At 42.9% G+C, this 18,916-nt stretch overlaps 1 protein-coding gene across 1 annotated transcript in view; it reads right to left on the bottom strand.

The window, feature by feature from the left end:
• LOC107387314 (cadherin-2) overlaps nucleotides 1-14,756 on the bottom strand; it is a 53,527-nt gene extending 38,771 nt beyond the window's left edge. The window contains exons 1-4 of the mRNA XM_015962217.3: nucleotides 14,390-14,756; nucleotides 9,725-9,851; nucleotides 2,667-2,896; nucleotides 1,859-2,032 (exon numbers count right to left, since the gene is read on the bottom strand). Coding sequence (XP_015817703.1) covers nucleotides 1,859-2,032; nucleotides 2,667-2,896; nucleotides 9,725-9,851; nucleotides 14,390-14,449 — 591 coding nt within the window. The 5' untranslated portion in view covers nucleotides 14,450-14,756. The remainder of the gene's footprint in view (nucleotides 1-1,858; nucleotides 2,033-2,666; nucleotides 2,897-9,724; nucleotides 9,852-14,389) is intronic.
• Nucleotides 14,757-18,916: the final 4,160 nt, after the last annotated feature.

Genomic DNA, 18,916 nt, shown 5'->3' with positions numbered 1-18,916 from the left:
CAGAAATAAGTTTGTTTCCAAATTTAAAGGTTCAAAATTGCATACATGTTGATAAAGAAAATGTACAAATTTGCCGTCACTTTTTCAAAAATATTAAGTTTGGCCCTCGACTCCGTCCCAGAGTTTCATTTCGGCCCCTTGTGAGTTTGAGTTTGACACCCCTGATCTAGAACAATGTAACTGGACAGCCTGCTACTGGTTTTGTGGAGACGAGCAATGGAAGACAGAACAGAACAGCAGCTGACTGGACTCTAGAGCTTGTAGTGGTCACCAAATGTTTCTCCAGAGTTGAGATAACTACTATAAGCATATGTGTTTCTAATGGTTTCTGATCAAGTAAATAATTTCCCCAACCACTTCATCAGGCACACCTGTTCAATTAACACACTTGTTGTCATCCAGTCACATGGCAGCAGCTCAAAGCTTTCAGACATCTAAATGTGGTGAAGAGGACTTGTTGAGCTTCAGCTGAGCACCAGAGCAGAAGATAAACAGATTTTACGAGCTTTGAACATAGTGTGGTTGTTGGTGTCAGACAGGGTGATGTGACTAGAAACAGCTGATCTTCTGGGATTGGAACCCATAAACAAAGAAGAATGGTCTGATCAAGAGAAAATATTCAGTGAGAGGTAGTTGTGAGGAAACGAATGTCCTGGTGATATTAGAGACTGGGCAGACTGGTTATAGAGCAGAAGACCACAGCAGTGCCATCGTGGATGTAACTGTGTGATGGTGTCATGTCAAAATGAACCAGAACTTCTCAGAAATTTTTCTATTCCATTGTTGGACTAATAGAGCAAATGATTAAGATGGCTCTGAAGGCAGAAAGGGGTCCAACAAGTAATGTGTACCTAATAAAGTGGCTGGTGAGTAAAGATCTTACATTGATTAAACACATAAAGACCTTTCTGTCCTTTAAATCAAGGATGTGTCATCACTACAACCTAGTGCATGCCTCTGTGTGTGTGTGTGTGTGTGTGTGTGTGTGTGTGTGTGTGTGTGCGTGTGTTTGAGGACCATTTTCACTATTTTCCCTACGATGAGAGGACATTTATTTCAAAGTGAGGACATTTTTTTGGTCCTCACTTTTTTTTAAAAGCTTACCAGTCAGTTTTTGAAGTATGGTGTGAATTAAGTTTTAGTTAAGGTTAGTGTCAGGAATAGATCAGTACTGGTTTTGGTTAGGTGGAGTAGATGGAGTAGATGTATCTCAGTGACATCCCCCTGAATCAGTACCTTGACCAAAACAGTTTGGAGTAGAGAGTCACTGGCAATGCACGGGCCGGCGCATGTCACTCAGAAACTCCCCTCCATTGTTGGTTCGTATCAATGCAGAATAGAAAAACAGAATAGAAAAAGATTGAAAAGATAGAATAAAGAAAAAACGAGAAAGACAGAATAGAGAATACAGAAAAAAGGAAGAAAAAAAAAAGAAACAAGGATAGAAAAGAATTTGATGAAGAACAGGTAACAGATGTGGCGTCGTCGCGTGACGCTCAACCACACCCGAGCCAGTCTAGGCTTAACCTGTCTCCCCCAATTCCCTCTCCTAAGTATAGGAGAAGGAATGGGAGAGGAAAAAGAGATGAGCAGGCAGATCACGCCGGAGTGTAGAGTTTATAGGTGAAAAGTAAAGTGGGTAGATGGCACAAACTCACTTCCCTAGTTTTAAACATTCTTCCTAAATCAGTACTAATTGGCCACAAGGGTATGGGTTAAGCATAGTGGAGTCACAAAAATGAATGGTAGTCAATGGAGGGTCCTCACTCTGATAGAAAGACAAATGTGTGTGTGTGTGTGTGTGTGTGTGTGTGTGTGTGTGTGTGTGTGTGTGTGTGTGTGTGTGTATCTCTCTTACCCTGACTAGATCCTCGGGGAAATGTCCTCGTGAATTCTCTGCAACATTGATAGGTGGAATGACCCAATCCCTCTTCACTCGACTTAGAGAACCTTCACCCATGACAACGATGTTGCGCCATGGAAACAAGATCTCTGGTACCTGTTGAGTCAGCGTTGCATCACTGGGTTTCAGCTGCAGAGACAACAAGCCAGTGTAGAAATGGACACAGCTTAGCCCTGAAGAGGGACTCAGAGGACTCCTCACCTGGATCAATGCCCTAATTATAATGATCCAAAGATGTGTCCAGCACCCGTCATGGTGTGTGTTTGTGTGTGTTAGTGTGTGTCACTGTTCTTATGTTCTCCACAGAGACAGATCTCAGCACAGAGCAGCAACCAACCCCAAGTCACAGGGTCACATGCGTCTCAGTTAGTTTCTCCAGTTAGCATGTTAGATCAAAGGTTTATTTTGCTCTCTCTCTCTCTCTCTCTCTCTCTCTCTCTCTCTCTCTCTCTCTCTCTCTCTCTCTCTCTCTCTCTCTCTCTCTCTCTCTCTCTCTCTCTCTCTCTCTCTCTCTCTCTCTCTCTCTCTCTCTCTCTCTCTCTCTCTCTCTCTCTCTCTCTCTCTCTCTCTCTCTCTCTCTCTCTCTCTCTCTCTCTCTCTCTCTCTCTCTCTCTCTCTCTCTCTCTCTCTCTCTCTCTCTCTCTCTCTCTCTCTCTCTGTGTGTGTGTGTGTGTGTGGTTCTGGACTGTAGCTGCTGACGGCTGCTGCAGGCCAAAGAGAATTCCCACACAGACCGAGGTCTGGCCTGCTGATACAGTCTTACCTGTTCAGGTGCAGTTCCTCTGCTGTTTGGATTGATGTGGAGATGAACTCTGACCTTCCACACATGATTGGATAGGACGTCTTGGGCATATACCACCACTTCCATTTTCTTCTTTCCCACCAGGCTGAGGTTCCGTTGGGTGTAGATTACACCTTCCTGACTCACAGTGAAATCAGACGGATCTCCGACTCTGAACCACACACTACCTTCACCACAGTCCATGAAGGTCACTGAGAAAAAAAAAAAGAAACAGACATCAGGTCAGCTGGAAGAACTTGGTCATCACCTGGGTAATGGGCTGGGTATTCATAAAGCATTTTGAATTTCAGTTCACAGTTTGTAACGTTTGTTGTCTCTTTTAATTTTGAGCAATTGAAACAAAAACTGACATCACTTTCAAAGCGCCAGCAGAGCAGAATTCATAGTGGTTCTGAGCGCTCGGTTCAAATCCAGGGGAGACCAAAGCTTTTTAGTCCTGGCACCAAGGTTTTGTGACAATTTCTGTTTCACAAGCTCCAACATTTACTATTTTATAAAAAAAAATCCCCGAAGAGGAATTTCTCTTGACATAAAAGTGATTGCTGGCTTTTCGACTTCTCTTTTGTAACATGATGAAGGTGATACTCCACCGAAGGTTATTTACCCTCTCTCCTCTGACACAGTACTAAGCTGCATGAGACTGCCTCAAGGTCATGCATTTGCTTCTAAACTGCTTTCTTTCCAGCTCAAGAGAAGAATGAAGATAAAGGACTCTTTCCTTTTAATAAATCAAAGAACTCTATTTTTAATAAGGCTAATCAAACAAAGTGTTAGTCAATAATATAATGTTGACCAATCTGTGAAATGACAATGTTATGATTAGTATGCTTTAATAAGTAATATGACTTTAATCTAGTGCACTAGACATTCTGACTACACGTAATGTAAATTTACGACACATTGCTTTTACTCATCCAATCAGAACCTTCCTTTCTGAAGCGTGGCATAGTCTCTGTGGTGTTTATAAATCTGCCAACTTTGATTCGACCAGAAATCAAAACATCCAGATTAATAAAACCAGTCCCCACGCTATCTTAGTTCAGTTCTCTGAGTTCTCTACAGTTCACTGCAGTTCACCGCATACTAAGAGGAGCATCGGACCGGCCGCCCGGACTTCCTTTTAAGCAAAGAACCAACAAGCTGGATAAAATCTGTTGCATTTTACCAACCAAGCAACGGTTCCTTTCGGTTCCACAAGCCGGCAGCCGCGCAGCAGACAAGCGCCGCTGCGATCTGAGATGCGCAGAGCTGCTGCTGGGGAGAACCGGGTGGAAAGGTTTCCATCCCAGAGCTCCACAAGCCGTCAGCCCGCGCAGCAGTCAGAAGCCGCGACCAGAAGAAGTGTCGTATTTTGGCGGTTCTGGCTTGCCATAAGAACCAGCCGTCAGCCCGCGCAGCTAACAGAAGCCGCGATCAGACAGAGATGGACCAGGCTGCGGGGAGGGGATTAGGGTGGAAAGCATCGGTCTCCCGAGAGCTCCACAAGCCGATAGTCGGAACCCAGCTCCACCAACATGTTATATTTGAACCCATTTTCTAAAATGCAGCATTATGTTAACTGCACTGGGTTTTACCCTATTACATTTAAATTTCATGGTTAAACAGTACATGTTAAAATCTAAGCTCAGCTCGGCAGTGACCTAAAATACATGAATATAATTTTACTTACCGAAAAAAATGAAGTGGAGACTCCTTGGACGCTCTATTGGTGCAATTAATACCACAGCAAGTCATTTTGTCCAACAATTGCACAAAAAATATCCAAACAAGAATACACAAACACAGAGACTCAAAATCCCGGAGCAGTTTCCAAGCCAGACCGAGGCTCTACTGAGGCCTTTCCACGGAGCTAGCTCTGTGGTCACGTGGGTCTGATGCTCATAAATTATACAGAATTTTAGGCTTTTAATATAGCCTGGCAAGCCAGACTAAATAAATGTATTATTTAGTCTGGCCACGCTCCATTGACGGCTCTCGGTTGTGGGGCGGGTTCTACCGTTGTCTTTCAAATGATCTCCGCATTCCACTGGACAATCAATGTGACATACTCTTGTTTCACTCTGTTGCATCATCCCACCCACCAGGCATATAGAGTGCCCTGATTGGCCCACAAAGCAGATAAAGCTCTGTGATTTGTTCACTAAGCAGATAGAGCACTATGATTGGTCCATAATGGTGGACCAATCACAGCTCTTTATGTGTTTGAAACCCCTCTACAGAGCTGTGATTGGCTAGCCAGAGTCCTGGTAGGAGCTGCGGAGGTTCCAATGGAGCATGCCTAGACCATTCTTTGCAAAGCAAGAATTTGGTCTAGTTCACTAGGCTACTTTTAATACACTTAAACAGAAGAGTGAGAAAAAAATTCACCCCCCCTCAGAGTTGTCATGAGTGTAAACTAGATCATTTAAACAAAAAACATGTGTTGGTACCAGGCTGTAAACATGTTTATTTCTGCTGTGAAATTGGTATTTTTAACATGGGAGTCAATGAGAATTTGCTCGCTTCTGACACCAGCCCCCAGTGGATGAGGGTGGAACTGCACTTTATTTCACTTCCGGGTTTGACTCAATTTCAGAGCTGCATTGTGGGGGCCTGGTTGGACCTGTGGATCGAGGAGTGTCCGAGGGACTCATTAAAGTGAGACACTCTGCTGGTGTGGAGTGTTTGTGTGTGTGTGACCCCGCCGAAGCTGCACGGCTACAGCTTCCTTACGCACAAAATGAGCCTGTTCAGGAGGGGTGGGACAACATGCTGGGGGGACTGTGGACGGCTGGTATTTACTTGGAGACAGACAGATGTTTTTTTCAGAAATCTCAGAGATTTCGACTAATAAATTACCGGAAAAACTACCGGTACTCCTCGTACCCTGGAAAAAAATTCCCAATGCTAAAGCACTGGATGTCACAAAAGAGCCTCCTATAGAAAGAAAAAAACAAAAATCAAAATGTTCAACCTCAAGCACCCTCGACACAGTATGGTAAAATGGTAAATGGCCTGTATTTGATATAGCGCCTTATTGGTTTCTACAACCCCTAAAGGCGCTTTGCAACACGAGTCATTCCCCCATGCACACACACTTTCACACACAGTATAAACAAGGATGCCATCTGGATTTACAAGGTCCACGTCAGAAGTCAGGGAACAGGAATATTCTAATGAGAAATGGGCTACTGGAACACCGTTAGGCAAGAAAAGATAACTTGTCACCTTTGGAATACTACTATGTGAGAAAGCCCAATGAGTGGAGCTATATGTGTGGGAACTATGGAAACTTCAATAACCATTGTACAGGGACCCCATGTGACCATAACTACAGACTGATGAAGTGGTTTTGTGTTGTTCAATAGACTGTTTAACACTTTATTCCCCTCCCAGAAAATACCCTTTCTGGCTTTGAGTCCTGACGTGAAGCATTCACAGCCCATCTCTCAGCAGCAAGCTTGAACACATCCATACTTAAATACTGTCCAACTTTTACCACGGGGGTACCGGTACTAATTTAAAAATTATGACAAAAGCCTCAAGTGGAATCATCAAACTGTTGGTTTGGACCTTCACCATTCAGAAACTGAATAAGAAACACTATTACTAAAACAACGACATGACACATAACATTAACAACTTTCAAAAAACACAGTTTATAAAAGATTTTTTGTCTGAAAAACCAGCATGTTTCAAAATTCTTGCTTCAACATAAGACGTTGTGGACTGACTGCCAACTACCAACCAGCTCAGTGGCCTAGTGGTACGAGTGTCCACCCTGGGACCGGGAGATCGGAGTACAAATCTCAGTCGGATCATACCAAAGACCTAAACAATGGGACCCAATGCCTCCCTGCTTGACTCAGTAAGGGGTTGGATTAGGGCAGTGGTTCCTAACCTGGGGGTCCCGACCCCCACAAGGGGGCGCCAAAGCTTCTCAGTGGGTCGCCAGGACCTCTCCACTTTAAGGGGTTAAAACTTCATTTATTACTTGTTTATAGCCTACATTTTGCTCACTTTTTTCATGAGTGAAAAGTTTACTGATATTAAGACAGGAAATAATTAGTACAGAAAAAGTAACACACTTGTAAGAACATTTTGCTTAGTGTATTTTTATGTGTCAAACGTTTATTGAAAGGAATGACTGATTTATCAGTGTTTACAAGAAACAATGTGTTCAGAAAAGTAATACAAACTGTCAAGCACATTATGCTCTGTTTGGTTTTGTTAATGACTTTGTTCTGTACTGGAGCCTACTATTACTGTTATCTATTGAATCAAAGCATATTAAAATGTGCTTGAACAATTTTATCATTTCTTAATACTGTTTGTACTGGAAGAGAGAATGGGAGGGGGTCGTCATAAATTTTACTGGTAAAAAACGGGGTCCCTTGGGAAAAAGGTTGGGAACCACTGGATTAGGGGATTAAACCACCAAATAGTTAACGAGAGCAGCCACAGCTGCAGCTCACTGCTCCCCACGAGGACGGGTCAAACGCGGAGGACAATTTTCACCACACCAGTGTGTGACAACTATGGGACTGCTGAAAACCTGCTTTAATGAGCTTGTGGCAGAGACACACGGGTACTTTGGGGATAGTCGCAACATCTGGGGAAGGCTGGTAGCATATTTCCACCAGAAGAGTCTGTTGTTGTCTGCTGTCGTGTTACTCGGAGAACCGAGGTTATGACAGCACTTTTATTGTGTAAGTCAGAATGTAGTACTTCAAGTCATTTTCAGAAAAATGTTCTTGGAAACATTAGTAAGTGAACTATTTTTAGGATAGCTTTTTATCTTATAGCTTTAAATCTCCACACTGGTTAGCAGTAAACTACAGAATCCATTTCAAAATACTTCTACTAGTTTATAATCACTCAATAGCATGGGGCCAGAATACATGTCAGATCTCCTTCCTGAATATACACCCAGCAGGGCTCTGAGATCCTTAAGTAGTCAGCTGGTTGAACCCCGGGTCAGAACCAAGCAGGGTGAAGCTGCTGCTTTTAGCTGCTGCTCACAGATGGAATCAGCTTCCTCGTGACCTCAAATGTGCCCCAGCTCTAGAAACTTTTAAATCAAAATGAAGAAACTTTCGTGTATTTGTCAGCCTTTGAATGACTGTTCTGCACTGTAACTGCTCACCCTTTAACTTTCTCTTTTTAATTTTTAAATCTAAATTGAATTTGTGTGTATTTTAATCGTGCTGTCACATTGATTTTAATTTTCTTGCTAAATGAACAGCACATTGAATTGCCTCTGTGTATTAAATGGGTTAGATAAATAAAGTTGCCCTGCCTTTATCTGAATAGAAGATCTTTTTACAATCCCATTCAGCTGCAGCCACAATATTAAGAGAAACATTTTAAAAACTAGTTTTGTGCTGCTCTGAAAGCATTATTACTGCGTTCATAACAGAGCATTCACACAGCACAGAGTAGTCACATCAGGACAGAGTAATTTATGAATAATGTAAAAGTCGCCAAATCACCAAATGCAACGATTATGTCAAGTTATATAAATAAAATATATAGTTTTATCCAAAAATCTGCTTTAGAAAATCAATTTCTTTATCTGAAGAATTTACTCAGAGGTAGACGGTAGACATAAGGGGATGTGACAAAAGGAATACCAAGAAAATCTGAAAACTATTCCTTCTAAAATAGAAACTGGCATACTCAAGTACTTTGATTAATCAAAACAGAGTAAAATTAGAAAAATAATTATACAAATGTGTGTTTCTGTGCCACTACCAATGCACCCCATCTAAAAATTCTGGAGCCACATCAGTACACAGTTCAGTTCAGTTCTTTTTATTTCAAACATATACATTCACCAACATTTCATAAACTCATTCCATGCAGTTGTTCGAAAAGGAGTAGGGAGAAGTGTATACTTATTTAGCCCTACCCCCTCAGGTTTACATCCTCATCATCTAAATTTTAACAACAAAACATTTACAGTGCCTTCAAAAAAAAAAAAATTCTCATGTTCAACTAGAACTATATTTAGATTTGCTAATTTGTAGAAGAGATTAAACATCAGTTTGCACGCCGTCCTGGGTTAATTGCATTTTCTTCATTCTTATACTTATTTAACATTTCTTTTTTGAGTTTTATTTTAAACTGGTTTATATCACTACTGACCTTTATTTCTTCTGTTAACTCATTCCATAATTTAATGCCCGCTACTGAAATAGACATCCTTTTCAATGTTGTTCTTACTCTTTGTACTTTTAAATTCCACTTCCCTCTAAAATTATACCTCCCTTCTCTTTCTAAGAACCATTTACTTATTTCAATTGGGAGCATCCCTTTCCTTGCCTTATATATTATTTGCACTGTTTTAAACTTGACCAGGTCCTGATTTATTAGTCTAATAGCCCTTTTCTGCATTATGATTATAGTCTGAATATTACTTTTATGTGTGTTTCCCCAAACCTCTACACCAACACACTCTTAAAAAACCAGCAACAACTTAGCATTATGAAACCAGTAAATGTTATTCAGACCAGCAGGCCCAGTGAGTCCCGTCCTCACCTGGGCCTCTTGAAGCTCCTTAGTCTCCCAACAGGACTTTTCAACTCCTATCAAGACACAATTACCAGAACTACTAGCTCTCTGTAAGCACATTGTGTGTGTGTGTGTGCGCGCACGTGTGTGTGCGTGTGTGCGCGTGTGTGTGTGTGCGTGCATGCGTGTGTGTGCGTGCATGCGTGTGTGTGTGCGCGCGTGCGTGCGTGCGTGTGTGTGCGTGTGTGTATGCGTGTCCGTGCGTGCGTGTGTGTGTGTGTGTATGCGTGTCCGTGCATGCGTGCGTGTGTGTGTGTGTGTGTGTGTGTGTGTGTGTGTGCGTGCGTGCATGTGTGTCCATGCGTGTGTGTGCGTGTGTGTGTATGTGTGTGTGCATGCGTGTCCATGCGTGTGTGTGTGTGTGTGTGTGTGTGTGTGCGTGCATGTGTGTCCATGCGTGTGTGTGCGTGTGTGTGTATGTGTGTGTGCATGCGTGTCCGTGCGTGTGTGTGTGTGTGTGTACTGACCGTTGAAGACAGCTTGGCCCTTTGCCAGGTCTCGGTCCAGTTCCATGATGCTTTCCTCTTGTTTAAACCCTCGTGCACATGGAAGCATCTCTGGACGGCTTAGCAGCGGCTCAGCCAGCACAACAACCTGCAGGAGATAAAAGACGAGAAAATATGATCTCATATCAACTAAGCAACTGTTTAGAGTCTTAGATTGTTGTCATGGGAACCCTTCCACGGAGATGTTTGATCTGAAAGTCACTGATTGTTTCATTAGACCTCAAAATGTTATGAGGGAACTTAGCCTGAACAGACAGCAAAAACTGTCCAGGGAGCATCAACAAACTGGCTGCAAGAGTAAATATTAACCAGATTAATGAGAACTAAACTAAACAAGTTCAAATCAACAGAGCGTTACTAACTAAACAGAAAAAAATGGGTCAAAGAGTTTGAGAGATAATTGATGTCTAGACGTGTCTATCCAATCGGTCCAACAGGGCTCCCCCAACCCCCACCCCACGTCCCACATTCACGCTGACACACATAAGAGCAGACACGCCTACTCTAACTCCATAAAGCTGCTTAAAAGAATCAGTTGTACGTTTCAAGTGCACGACGGCACGTCTCAGTAAATAAAGTTCTGATGGCGAGAGAGCAGATTTGTCCCAATCTACGCCAAAAGAAATGCAAACATTCCTCATGGTCCTGGGGTAGCTGGGGTGTTTGGAAAGGGGATGGAGGTAAAGCAGGCTTGTCTTTTCTCTTTTAAAGATACAATAATCTATCAGGCCTGACGCTGTGTTAGAGATGCCATCAGGTTTCTCTGTCTCCACGATCCATCCATCAACCACCCAGTCTCAATCGACCCTTTGTCTATCTAACTCCCTCTCTCTCACTTCCTGCATCTTCTCACTCACACACACACACACACACACACACACACACACACACACACACACACACACACACACACACACACACACACACACACACACACACACACACACACACACACACACACACACACACACACACCAATTAGCAGATCAGCGGGCTACTGGGGGGACAGCATCTTGCCTAAGGACACTTTGACGTGGGGAAGCCAGGATGGGATAAACCCATTGACCTCCTGATGGGCCTCTCTTCCTCCTAAGACACAGACCACAGCCACAGTTTCTGGAGAGTCGCGTGAGCAGGTGGAGATGATGATTCTCAAAGAGGGGTTTGGGACTGCTGACCAAGCCGATTTGGAGGATGCTGTTGACCTTTGACCCTCTTACTGATTTCTACACTGATAAACTTGTCACCTCCATGAGCAGCCTCAGCCCAGCCTCACACTCTGTCCCAGGAAAGGTTTCTACAAAACAGCCATAATAATCCTAGACTGAAAAGTTTTTTTTGTGCTGCATTATCTAATTTCTAGTAAATTAATATCAAAATGAAATTCCCCCTGGCTGAACAATGTGGCTGAGAGACTAAATCTAACTATCCCTGTTATTCATGTTCTCCAAAGCCCTATCAAGGTGCTAAATGGTTCAGATCCCACCTGCAGACAGGGGCGTGTCCAGGGAGTGGCCTGGGGTAGCACATGCCACCCTTGGAATCTGATTGGACACCCCCAGGTGTCGCCACAGTAATTTACCTTCAAATAGGCTTTTCATTGTCCACAGAAGGCTTGGGGGTAAAACAAAAAAAAGCATAACAATTGGTGCCACCCATGCACAAAGTTGTGCTTCACCTGGGCCACCCCATTTTAAAATATCTGGACACGCCACTGCCTGCAGCGATCACTTCAGTTGAGTTATGCTCCTGTTAACTACAGGAGAAAGAGGACAGAACAAGCCTTCTTTACCCAAGAAAAATAAATTTGACTAGCAAAAAAAAAAAAAAAAAAAAAAAAACTAGAAAGGAAATGGAGATAGAATGAAGTGACATGATGGAGTGGAGCTAATTTCCCTGAGAGGAGAGGTGAGCAGCACAGGTGAAATAACTCAGCATGTTTCTGCTTCACTTTATACACTCGTTACTATCAGAAATTCAACAGCATCAGTCATCAATCATTTGAGATGTCACAAACATCAGTGTAAGCTTTATCCATCATCCATCTGTAATCAGGCTTTATTTGGTATCTACAGGTGAAAATGTTGCATCTGGTGCAAAAGTTCTTTTATTTCAGTAATTCAACTTCAAAGTTTTATATGAGACAGGCTCATCACATGCAAAGCCAGATATTTCAGCCTTCATTTGTTATAACTGTGATGATTATGGCTTACATCTGAATCACAATCAGAATATTGTGAAAAGGTTCAATAATCTAGACTCAAAGTGTCACACTCCAACCAGCTAATGAATCCTCAACACCTGCAAAGGGTTCTTGAGCCTTTAGATGGTCTCCCAGTCTAAGACGGATTACTGACATGAATGAACCTTTGCACCGTATTCTCATTTTTCCAGTTTCGCCTGTATGGAGTCCTTGTTATTTTGGGATTGTAAAGGTGTCATAGTCTGTGTAACAAACAGCTGTTGTAGGAAACATATTTACCCTCTCAGGACCACTGGCAACATCCCCATAGATTGAAAGGGGGGGGGGGGGGGGGGGGGGGGGCTGATACCTGCTAACATGTGATTGGCCATTCCTGCCACCTATATATTTGACAGTTCTGCATTCCTGACATTACATAAAAGAGCCTCTACACTGTAGTTGTATACATATTTTTGTAAACTTACTGTGAAGAGTAGTACATGAATAGTACATTCATAATAAAAACCTAATCTAATTCTAAATTATCATTCAGAAAAATTAGATACCTTAAACTTGCTGGTTTAGAACCATGGACGTAATTTGGGGGTGGGGGGGGGGCATGTCCCCCCCTTTTCTAAAGTCAAGTTTTGCCTCCTACACATTTACCATCCAAAAGCAATATTACGCTATATTAAATAGACACTGATTGAGCTCTAGACCAAGCGGAAAACAACGGTTTGTGTTGAAGCCCATTAGCAGTGTTGGGAGTAACGCGGTACAAAAGTAATTAATTACAATAATGCATTGCTTTTTGCTGTAATATGGTAATGTAAGGCATTACAGGGACAGAAAATGGTAATATTTACTCGGTACAATTGTCAGTAACGCAGTCATTACAATGCATTTTAAAACCCAGAATCAAGACGTGGGTTTCCTAAAAATTCAAATTGCGGGAAGCCTGAAAAAAGATCCAGTATCTACATATATAACGTCATTTATGGACTCAGCTTTGCGGGCATTCTATGAGCAGAGAGGACGCAGCGGTAATGGCTTAAATACTCCAGCTGCGTCCTGCGCGCGGCCGCTGTTATATTCACAAAATCGCTCCACCAAAACAAAGTAATTTGTTTGCGATCGTTTACATCAGCCCATATTCTCTGGTACTTCATGTACTTTTCAGCTGAGTTCATAATCTGTGCCCCAGGGATTTCAACTCATTGCTGCTGCAGCGCAGCGCATATTAATGTGGCAAGGTGGATAAACGAGGGCCCGGGCGGGACTCGATCCCCAGACTCCCGGGTGAGAGTCATACGCTCTAACCAGCCAGCCAAAGGGACATCCCCGTGGCCAAGTAGCCAGGGCGCATCATCGATCGGGTCACTGTGACAGGACGCTCACACGGTCACACCTTCCCCCCTCTTTCCACGAGCACGTCCTCGTGCTCCCACGCAGGGTGCCACAAACTTCACATACATGGATTCAAATAGAATCAAGAAAACAAAACAAAGTGCTTGAAAAGAAAAAAAGTTGGTAGATTTATTCCCAAGACACATTTTTACCAGTGAAAAGCAATAACACAAGCATTTAACTTTTATACATGTGATAGAATCAGATCACCCCAGAAGTCAGTCCCACATCCAGGGCCGTATCAAGGCATTTGGGGACCAATAGGCTTGGAGCCCCCACCACCTCATTACCTGCTCAGTTAATATAAGATGGCAGCATGCTGAGAGTACAGATTGTTGTTGCTTTTATTTAATAAACAATCATTTGAATTATTACATCTGACTGTTTTTAACAGCAATCCTAGCTCAGATACCACATCACATTTAGACATTCTCCATATAGAGGTTAGACTAAGAGCATGGGGGCCACCAGGGTGTTTTATATATGGAGCCTTGAGTTGGGGCTAAGAGCCCAAATGAGCAGCACTGAGACATGTGGTCTACTAGAAGTCTGTCCAGTCCGTTCACCTGCTACATCAGCATGTCCCAAAAGCCCAAAGACGAGTCCGGCACACACATCCACATGGAATGTCCGGCTTATCAACAGGGAACCTCCAGGAGCCTGGGGGGACAGGCGGGACAACCCAACCCTGTATTAACGCAGCTAGAACCAGATCCAGGCTCCATGAAGGTTGGACTGCCATGTCCGTTCTGCCCACGTATGCTTCTGCAGCCGAACACAGGTTCGGGTCTAAACCATGAAAGGATGGATGAACGGATGGACAGATGAATGGGTGGACAGACAGACACGGACCGGGCACAAATAATATACCACATTCAGAACGTGGCGCCACACAGCAGGTCCTGGACCAGCAGCGTTTGGAGCACAAGTGTTTTGTCATCTTCACTCACTAAAAACAGGAGAGAATGAGAAAGCCCGAGGAGAACCTGATTATTGTCTCCAGAGGCTCCATCTCGCTGATAAGAACGCATATTTACCTTCACCGCCGCCACCAACAACCAGACCCGACGCGCTTTCATGATCCTGGTACCCAGCATCCAGAACCGCGTGTCCGTCCGCTTTGGGCGGATGTGTTATTTAATCCGAGTATTGCCTCTGTCCTCGGTGCTGGATGGACCGCTTCCCCTGAGCAGCCTGGGACTGGAGCTGGAACAGGTGTTGTGTCGTACACTGGTGCTCTACCGAACATTGAATGGACGCCTCGGGAACGCGCACGCTCGCATCCTGTCAGCCGTCAGTTTCTGTTTGAAAGCCGTCGAATCTGATAAAGGCTACTTTGCAAAAACACGTGTGTGTGTGTGTGTGTGTGTGTGCGTGTGCGTGAGAGAGAGAGAGAGAGAGAGAGAGAGAGAGAGAGAGAGAGAGAGAGAGAGAGAGAGAGAGAGAGAGAGAGAGAGAGAGAGAGAGAGACCAAGGAAAGGCTTAAGGGCCTTAACTGTAAAAAAACAACAACACCAACATAGAACTTTGGCATAATAGTTTACGTACTGACGTGTGTATAATGCGTCGACACAAGTTGTGGCTACAGCTGCGCGATCCCGATACGTCATCTCAATATTCAACAGGCCATCACTTCATGGCAGAACACCGTCACAAGCGCTCCGCTGTCGCCCCCTATAGAGGACCTAAAGAGACGTTCCTACCAGGTTTCCACGAGGTCACGTTTACTCACCTAAGTGACCTAAAACCTTAGAATCCAAACGCAAAACATAAAAATCAGCAGTTTGAGCCAATGTAAGAAGCCAAAGATAAATGTAAACAGGGGAAACTGCACCTGTATTAAACCAAAAACATGAATATGTAATATCGAAAACATTTCATACGAAGGCCATAACTACACCAGTCAGGTTTAATTGAGTAAAGTCACTTTGGATAAAAGCATCTGCAAAATGAACGGGGAGCCTATGTCACACCCATCTACTTCTGGACCATGGGTCCCCGGAAGATCGAAAAACTGAATGCAAGTAAATGATAGTTCGACAGGCTCCATCACTGACAGTTTTTAAATCTCGTTTAAAGACCCACTGCTACGATTTGGCTTTTAGACCATGACTTGACTTATTGTATTATTGTTTTGATGTGTTCTTAGTATTTCTCATGTATTTTTAAATTTTTATTTATTTTTTTGCTTTTATTGGTCGGTATTTTATCCTGTTTTTGTTGCTTTGATTGGTCGATTTGGGCAGTTCCCATGCTGTGTTTTAAATGTGTTATATAAATAAACTATGGTATGGTATGGTATGGTATGGTAAGTCAATGAGGCTAAAAACATTATGTTCTAATCCCATTTATTATGTGCCATGGATTTCACATATTGTTAGGTAATTTTATCTCCCATCCAGGATTACCTTAGGGAAAGTTCAACACGCAGGGGTTATAATAACCAGCTGATCAAAACCAATACCAATAATCAACCAACAGTCAATTTAGACTTTGCAAAGTGGAGAATGAATACACACCAAACAAGGTCCGACAGTTCACTCTTAGACAAAGTCCTCCAAGAGTATTTATTAAGCACACACAGCAAAGTCAAAACGCACACACGCACACACACACACACACACACACACACACACACACACACACACACACACACACACACACACGAGGTTCTCACAGACTCTCAGGCAGGAAGACACTCCAGGCACAATTTCTAAAACAACGAAGCTGTGTGGACTTTCTCAACTTTCTCAAGGAAGTTCTACTGATAAGGGGGACTAGGACTGGTCGAGGTCAGTCCTCCCTGTAAGAACTGAAAAAGGGCCTGTCTGTTGCCAGACACACATTAATGAAGATAAACCTTCATTAAAAAACACCAGATGTTACACAGTCAAGTCATTACAATATCTGTTTTTGATCCAATGCATATGATGTTCGTAAATTTTAAAAACACATTCTAATTATTATTAAAACCTCGTATTTATTAACAGGGGCTAATGCTATTTTAGGTTTTGTGTGAACTATAAATCCTTCCTTCAGGAGAAAAAACCACCATAAATCTGATTAGTAGCAGCTATGCTAGGGGAGAGGTGATTCTGTGGTGACTGTGGCCATACTAGCCAACATGGGTACTTTCACAATGGGAGCACTTGTTTTGGGATAGAGTGTACAAGGAGGTCCTACAACAGTAATGACAAACGCTTTTAGATGTTATACATCACATGGCAGGAACTCGTTATGAAACGCTTATCTGGATCCAGACATTGACATCTACCGTGAACTGAATAGGAGAGCAATGCATTGCCTTCACTTATTAATGGAAGCACACATTGCTCACCAGCTATAAGCCGTTTAGATTTTTACTATCTTATTGTTTTGTCAGCTTCAAGTTTTGTTTTTCTTCATGAAGCACAATAATGCTCAACTACGAATGAGTTATAAAGTCTAAACTCTGGTGGCCATAAGGTCTGGGATTCAGTACTCCACTCTGGTTTTATGTCTTGACCCATTATCATCATGTCCTCAGTCAAGGAGAAGGGCAGCGCTCATTATTGACTCATCTGTTATTATTGATCTCACAACCTACAGGTTGTGCAGAACAGCGCAGCCAGGTTCCTGACTGGGACCAGGAAAGGGGACCACATCAGTCCGGTTCTGGCCTCCCTGCACTGGCTTCCGGTTTGCTATCGCTCACAATTCAAAATCCTTGTCTTTGTTTATCATTTCTTCCAGGGTGGCGCTCCCCCCTATCTAGCCACACTCCTGAACAGACATTCCCCATCACGTGCTCTGCGCTCCTCTGACCAAGGCCTGCTCACTGTCCCTCGTACTAGGTGTCGTACTCGCAGGGACCGGGCTTTCTCAGTCCTAGCACCGTCACTCTGGAACCAGTTGCCACCCTCAGTTAGGCTGTCCCCCTCTCTGCCAGTCTTTAAGAGTCGCCTAAAAACACACCTCCTCCGCTTGGCGTTTCCAGAACATGTTTGATTTTGGCCCTCTTTTATGTTGAATTTATTTCACAGTTTTCATTGGTTCACTCAATCCAAATGTGTTTCACACATTTGTCCTGTACCAGAATGTTTCACCTATTTTGTAATTTGAATTGCTTTTATTTTTGATTTATTCACTATATTTACCTTCAACTGAACCATGTTCAGCGCTTTGGGCTTCCTGACAGGGTTGCGGAAGGCGCTTTATAAATAAAGCTTTGATTGATTGATTATCTGCTCTGAATCCAGCAGCAGAACCTTCTTTTTGATTCTCTTTCTGGGACTCCAAACCTTTGTTCAGTGCTGAAAATGTACCAGAAACCAAGTATTGCCTTGTTTTTGAATACTGGGGAACTGAAGGAATGTTCCAGAGAAAGAGCTGTGTAAAAGAGAATTAGGTTAGTATCAATCACCCCCTGGCTGACTGTGGATCTTGTTATCAATAATAAAAATGTACATTTTAGAGCAGACATTTCATTTTCAATGTTTAAAGCCTGGAAAGTAGAGCGTGTTTCTGTTTCTGCCCTCGCTCTGCACTGCTCAAATGGCTCCCTGCAGGAACAGAACAAGAAATCTCCTCCATGCAGGGAAAGCTTCCCCAGTAAATGTTATGTTTTATTCATAACATTCCTCTTCATCATTGTCAGCTCTCTTCTTCAACCCACAAAATCTGGATCCTCTTCCAAAAACTCAATAGTACAATTATTTAACCACAACTTTTCTACACGTTCATTGTATTTTTTTTAAATTTAGCTCTGAGAGGATGACTGAACCTGAAAGAAGTGTCCATAAAGGAGACAACTGCATTTAGACCAAAGAAAAGGGATCCAGAGCCAGAGCAGGAGACTACACGGGAATACTTTTACAATATGGAACCACGAGTGACAGGTAAACAAACATGTGAACCTCTGTGGGAAATTTGTCCAAATTCCACGTTCCTGAGGTTCATGTAAGGCACACAGAGGGCGATTTGCCACTCTGCAACAAGGACCCAAAAATTTATTCCACTACCTGGCAGTCTCCAGAGAGGCAGTACATTACCCCAGTGCTGGATACTCTGCACTGGCTCCTGGTGAAATATCGAGCTAAGTTCAAAATCTTAACTCTTGTTTATAAGGCCCTCCAGGGCAGTGCCCCCTCGTACATTAATGCGATTTTGCACAGGTATGCTCCATCTCGGTCTCTTCGCTCAGCCGAGCAGGAACTTTTGGTGGTCCCCCGGTCGAAATATCGATCGGGGGTTGTCGTGCTTTTTCTGTTTTGGCTCCAACTCTGTGGAACAAATTGCCACTGCGCATTAGGCTGGCACCATCCCTTCAAGTCTTTAAGTCTCGTTTAAAGACATTTTTATTTGATTGCGTTTTGGCGCTAGGGTTCTTTGAATTGCCCTGACATTATGGTTTTAATTATTCCTCTTTTTAACCCAGATGCTTGATTTTATTTTGTCCACCATTTGTTTTTGATCGATTAGTCTTATTCCATTATCTCTTTTTATCTGTAATATTGTTTTATATTTTATGATTTTATGTTTTTATCCTGCTTTTATGCCCATGTACTGGGAATGTTTTTCTTACA

This window comes from Nothobranchius furzeri, chromosome 16 (genome assembly GCF_043380555.1).
Source record: "Nothobranchius furzeri strain GRZ-AD chromosome 16, NfurGRZ-RIMD1, whole genome shotgun sequence".
Classification (NCBI taxonomy): domain Eukaryota; kingdom Metazoa; phylum Chordata; class Actinopteri; order Cyprinodontiformes; family Nothobranchiidae; genus Nothobranchius; species Nothobranchius furzeri.
The sequence above is the reverse complement of the archived record's forward strand: the minus strand, read 5'-3'. Positions and strand labels throughout refer to the sequence as shown.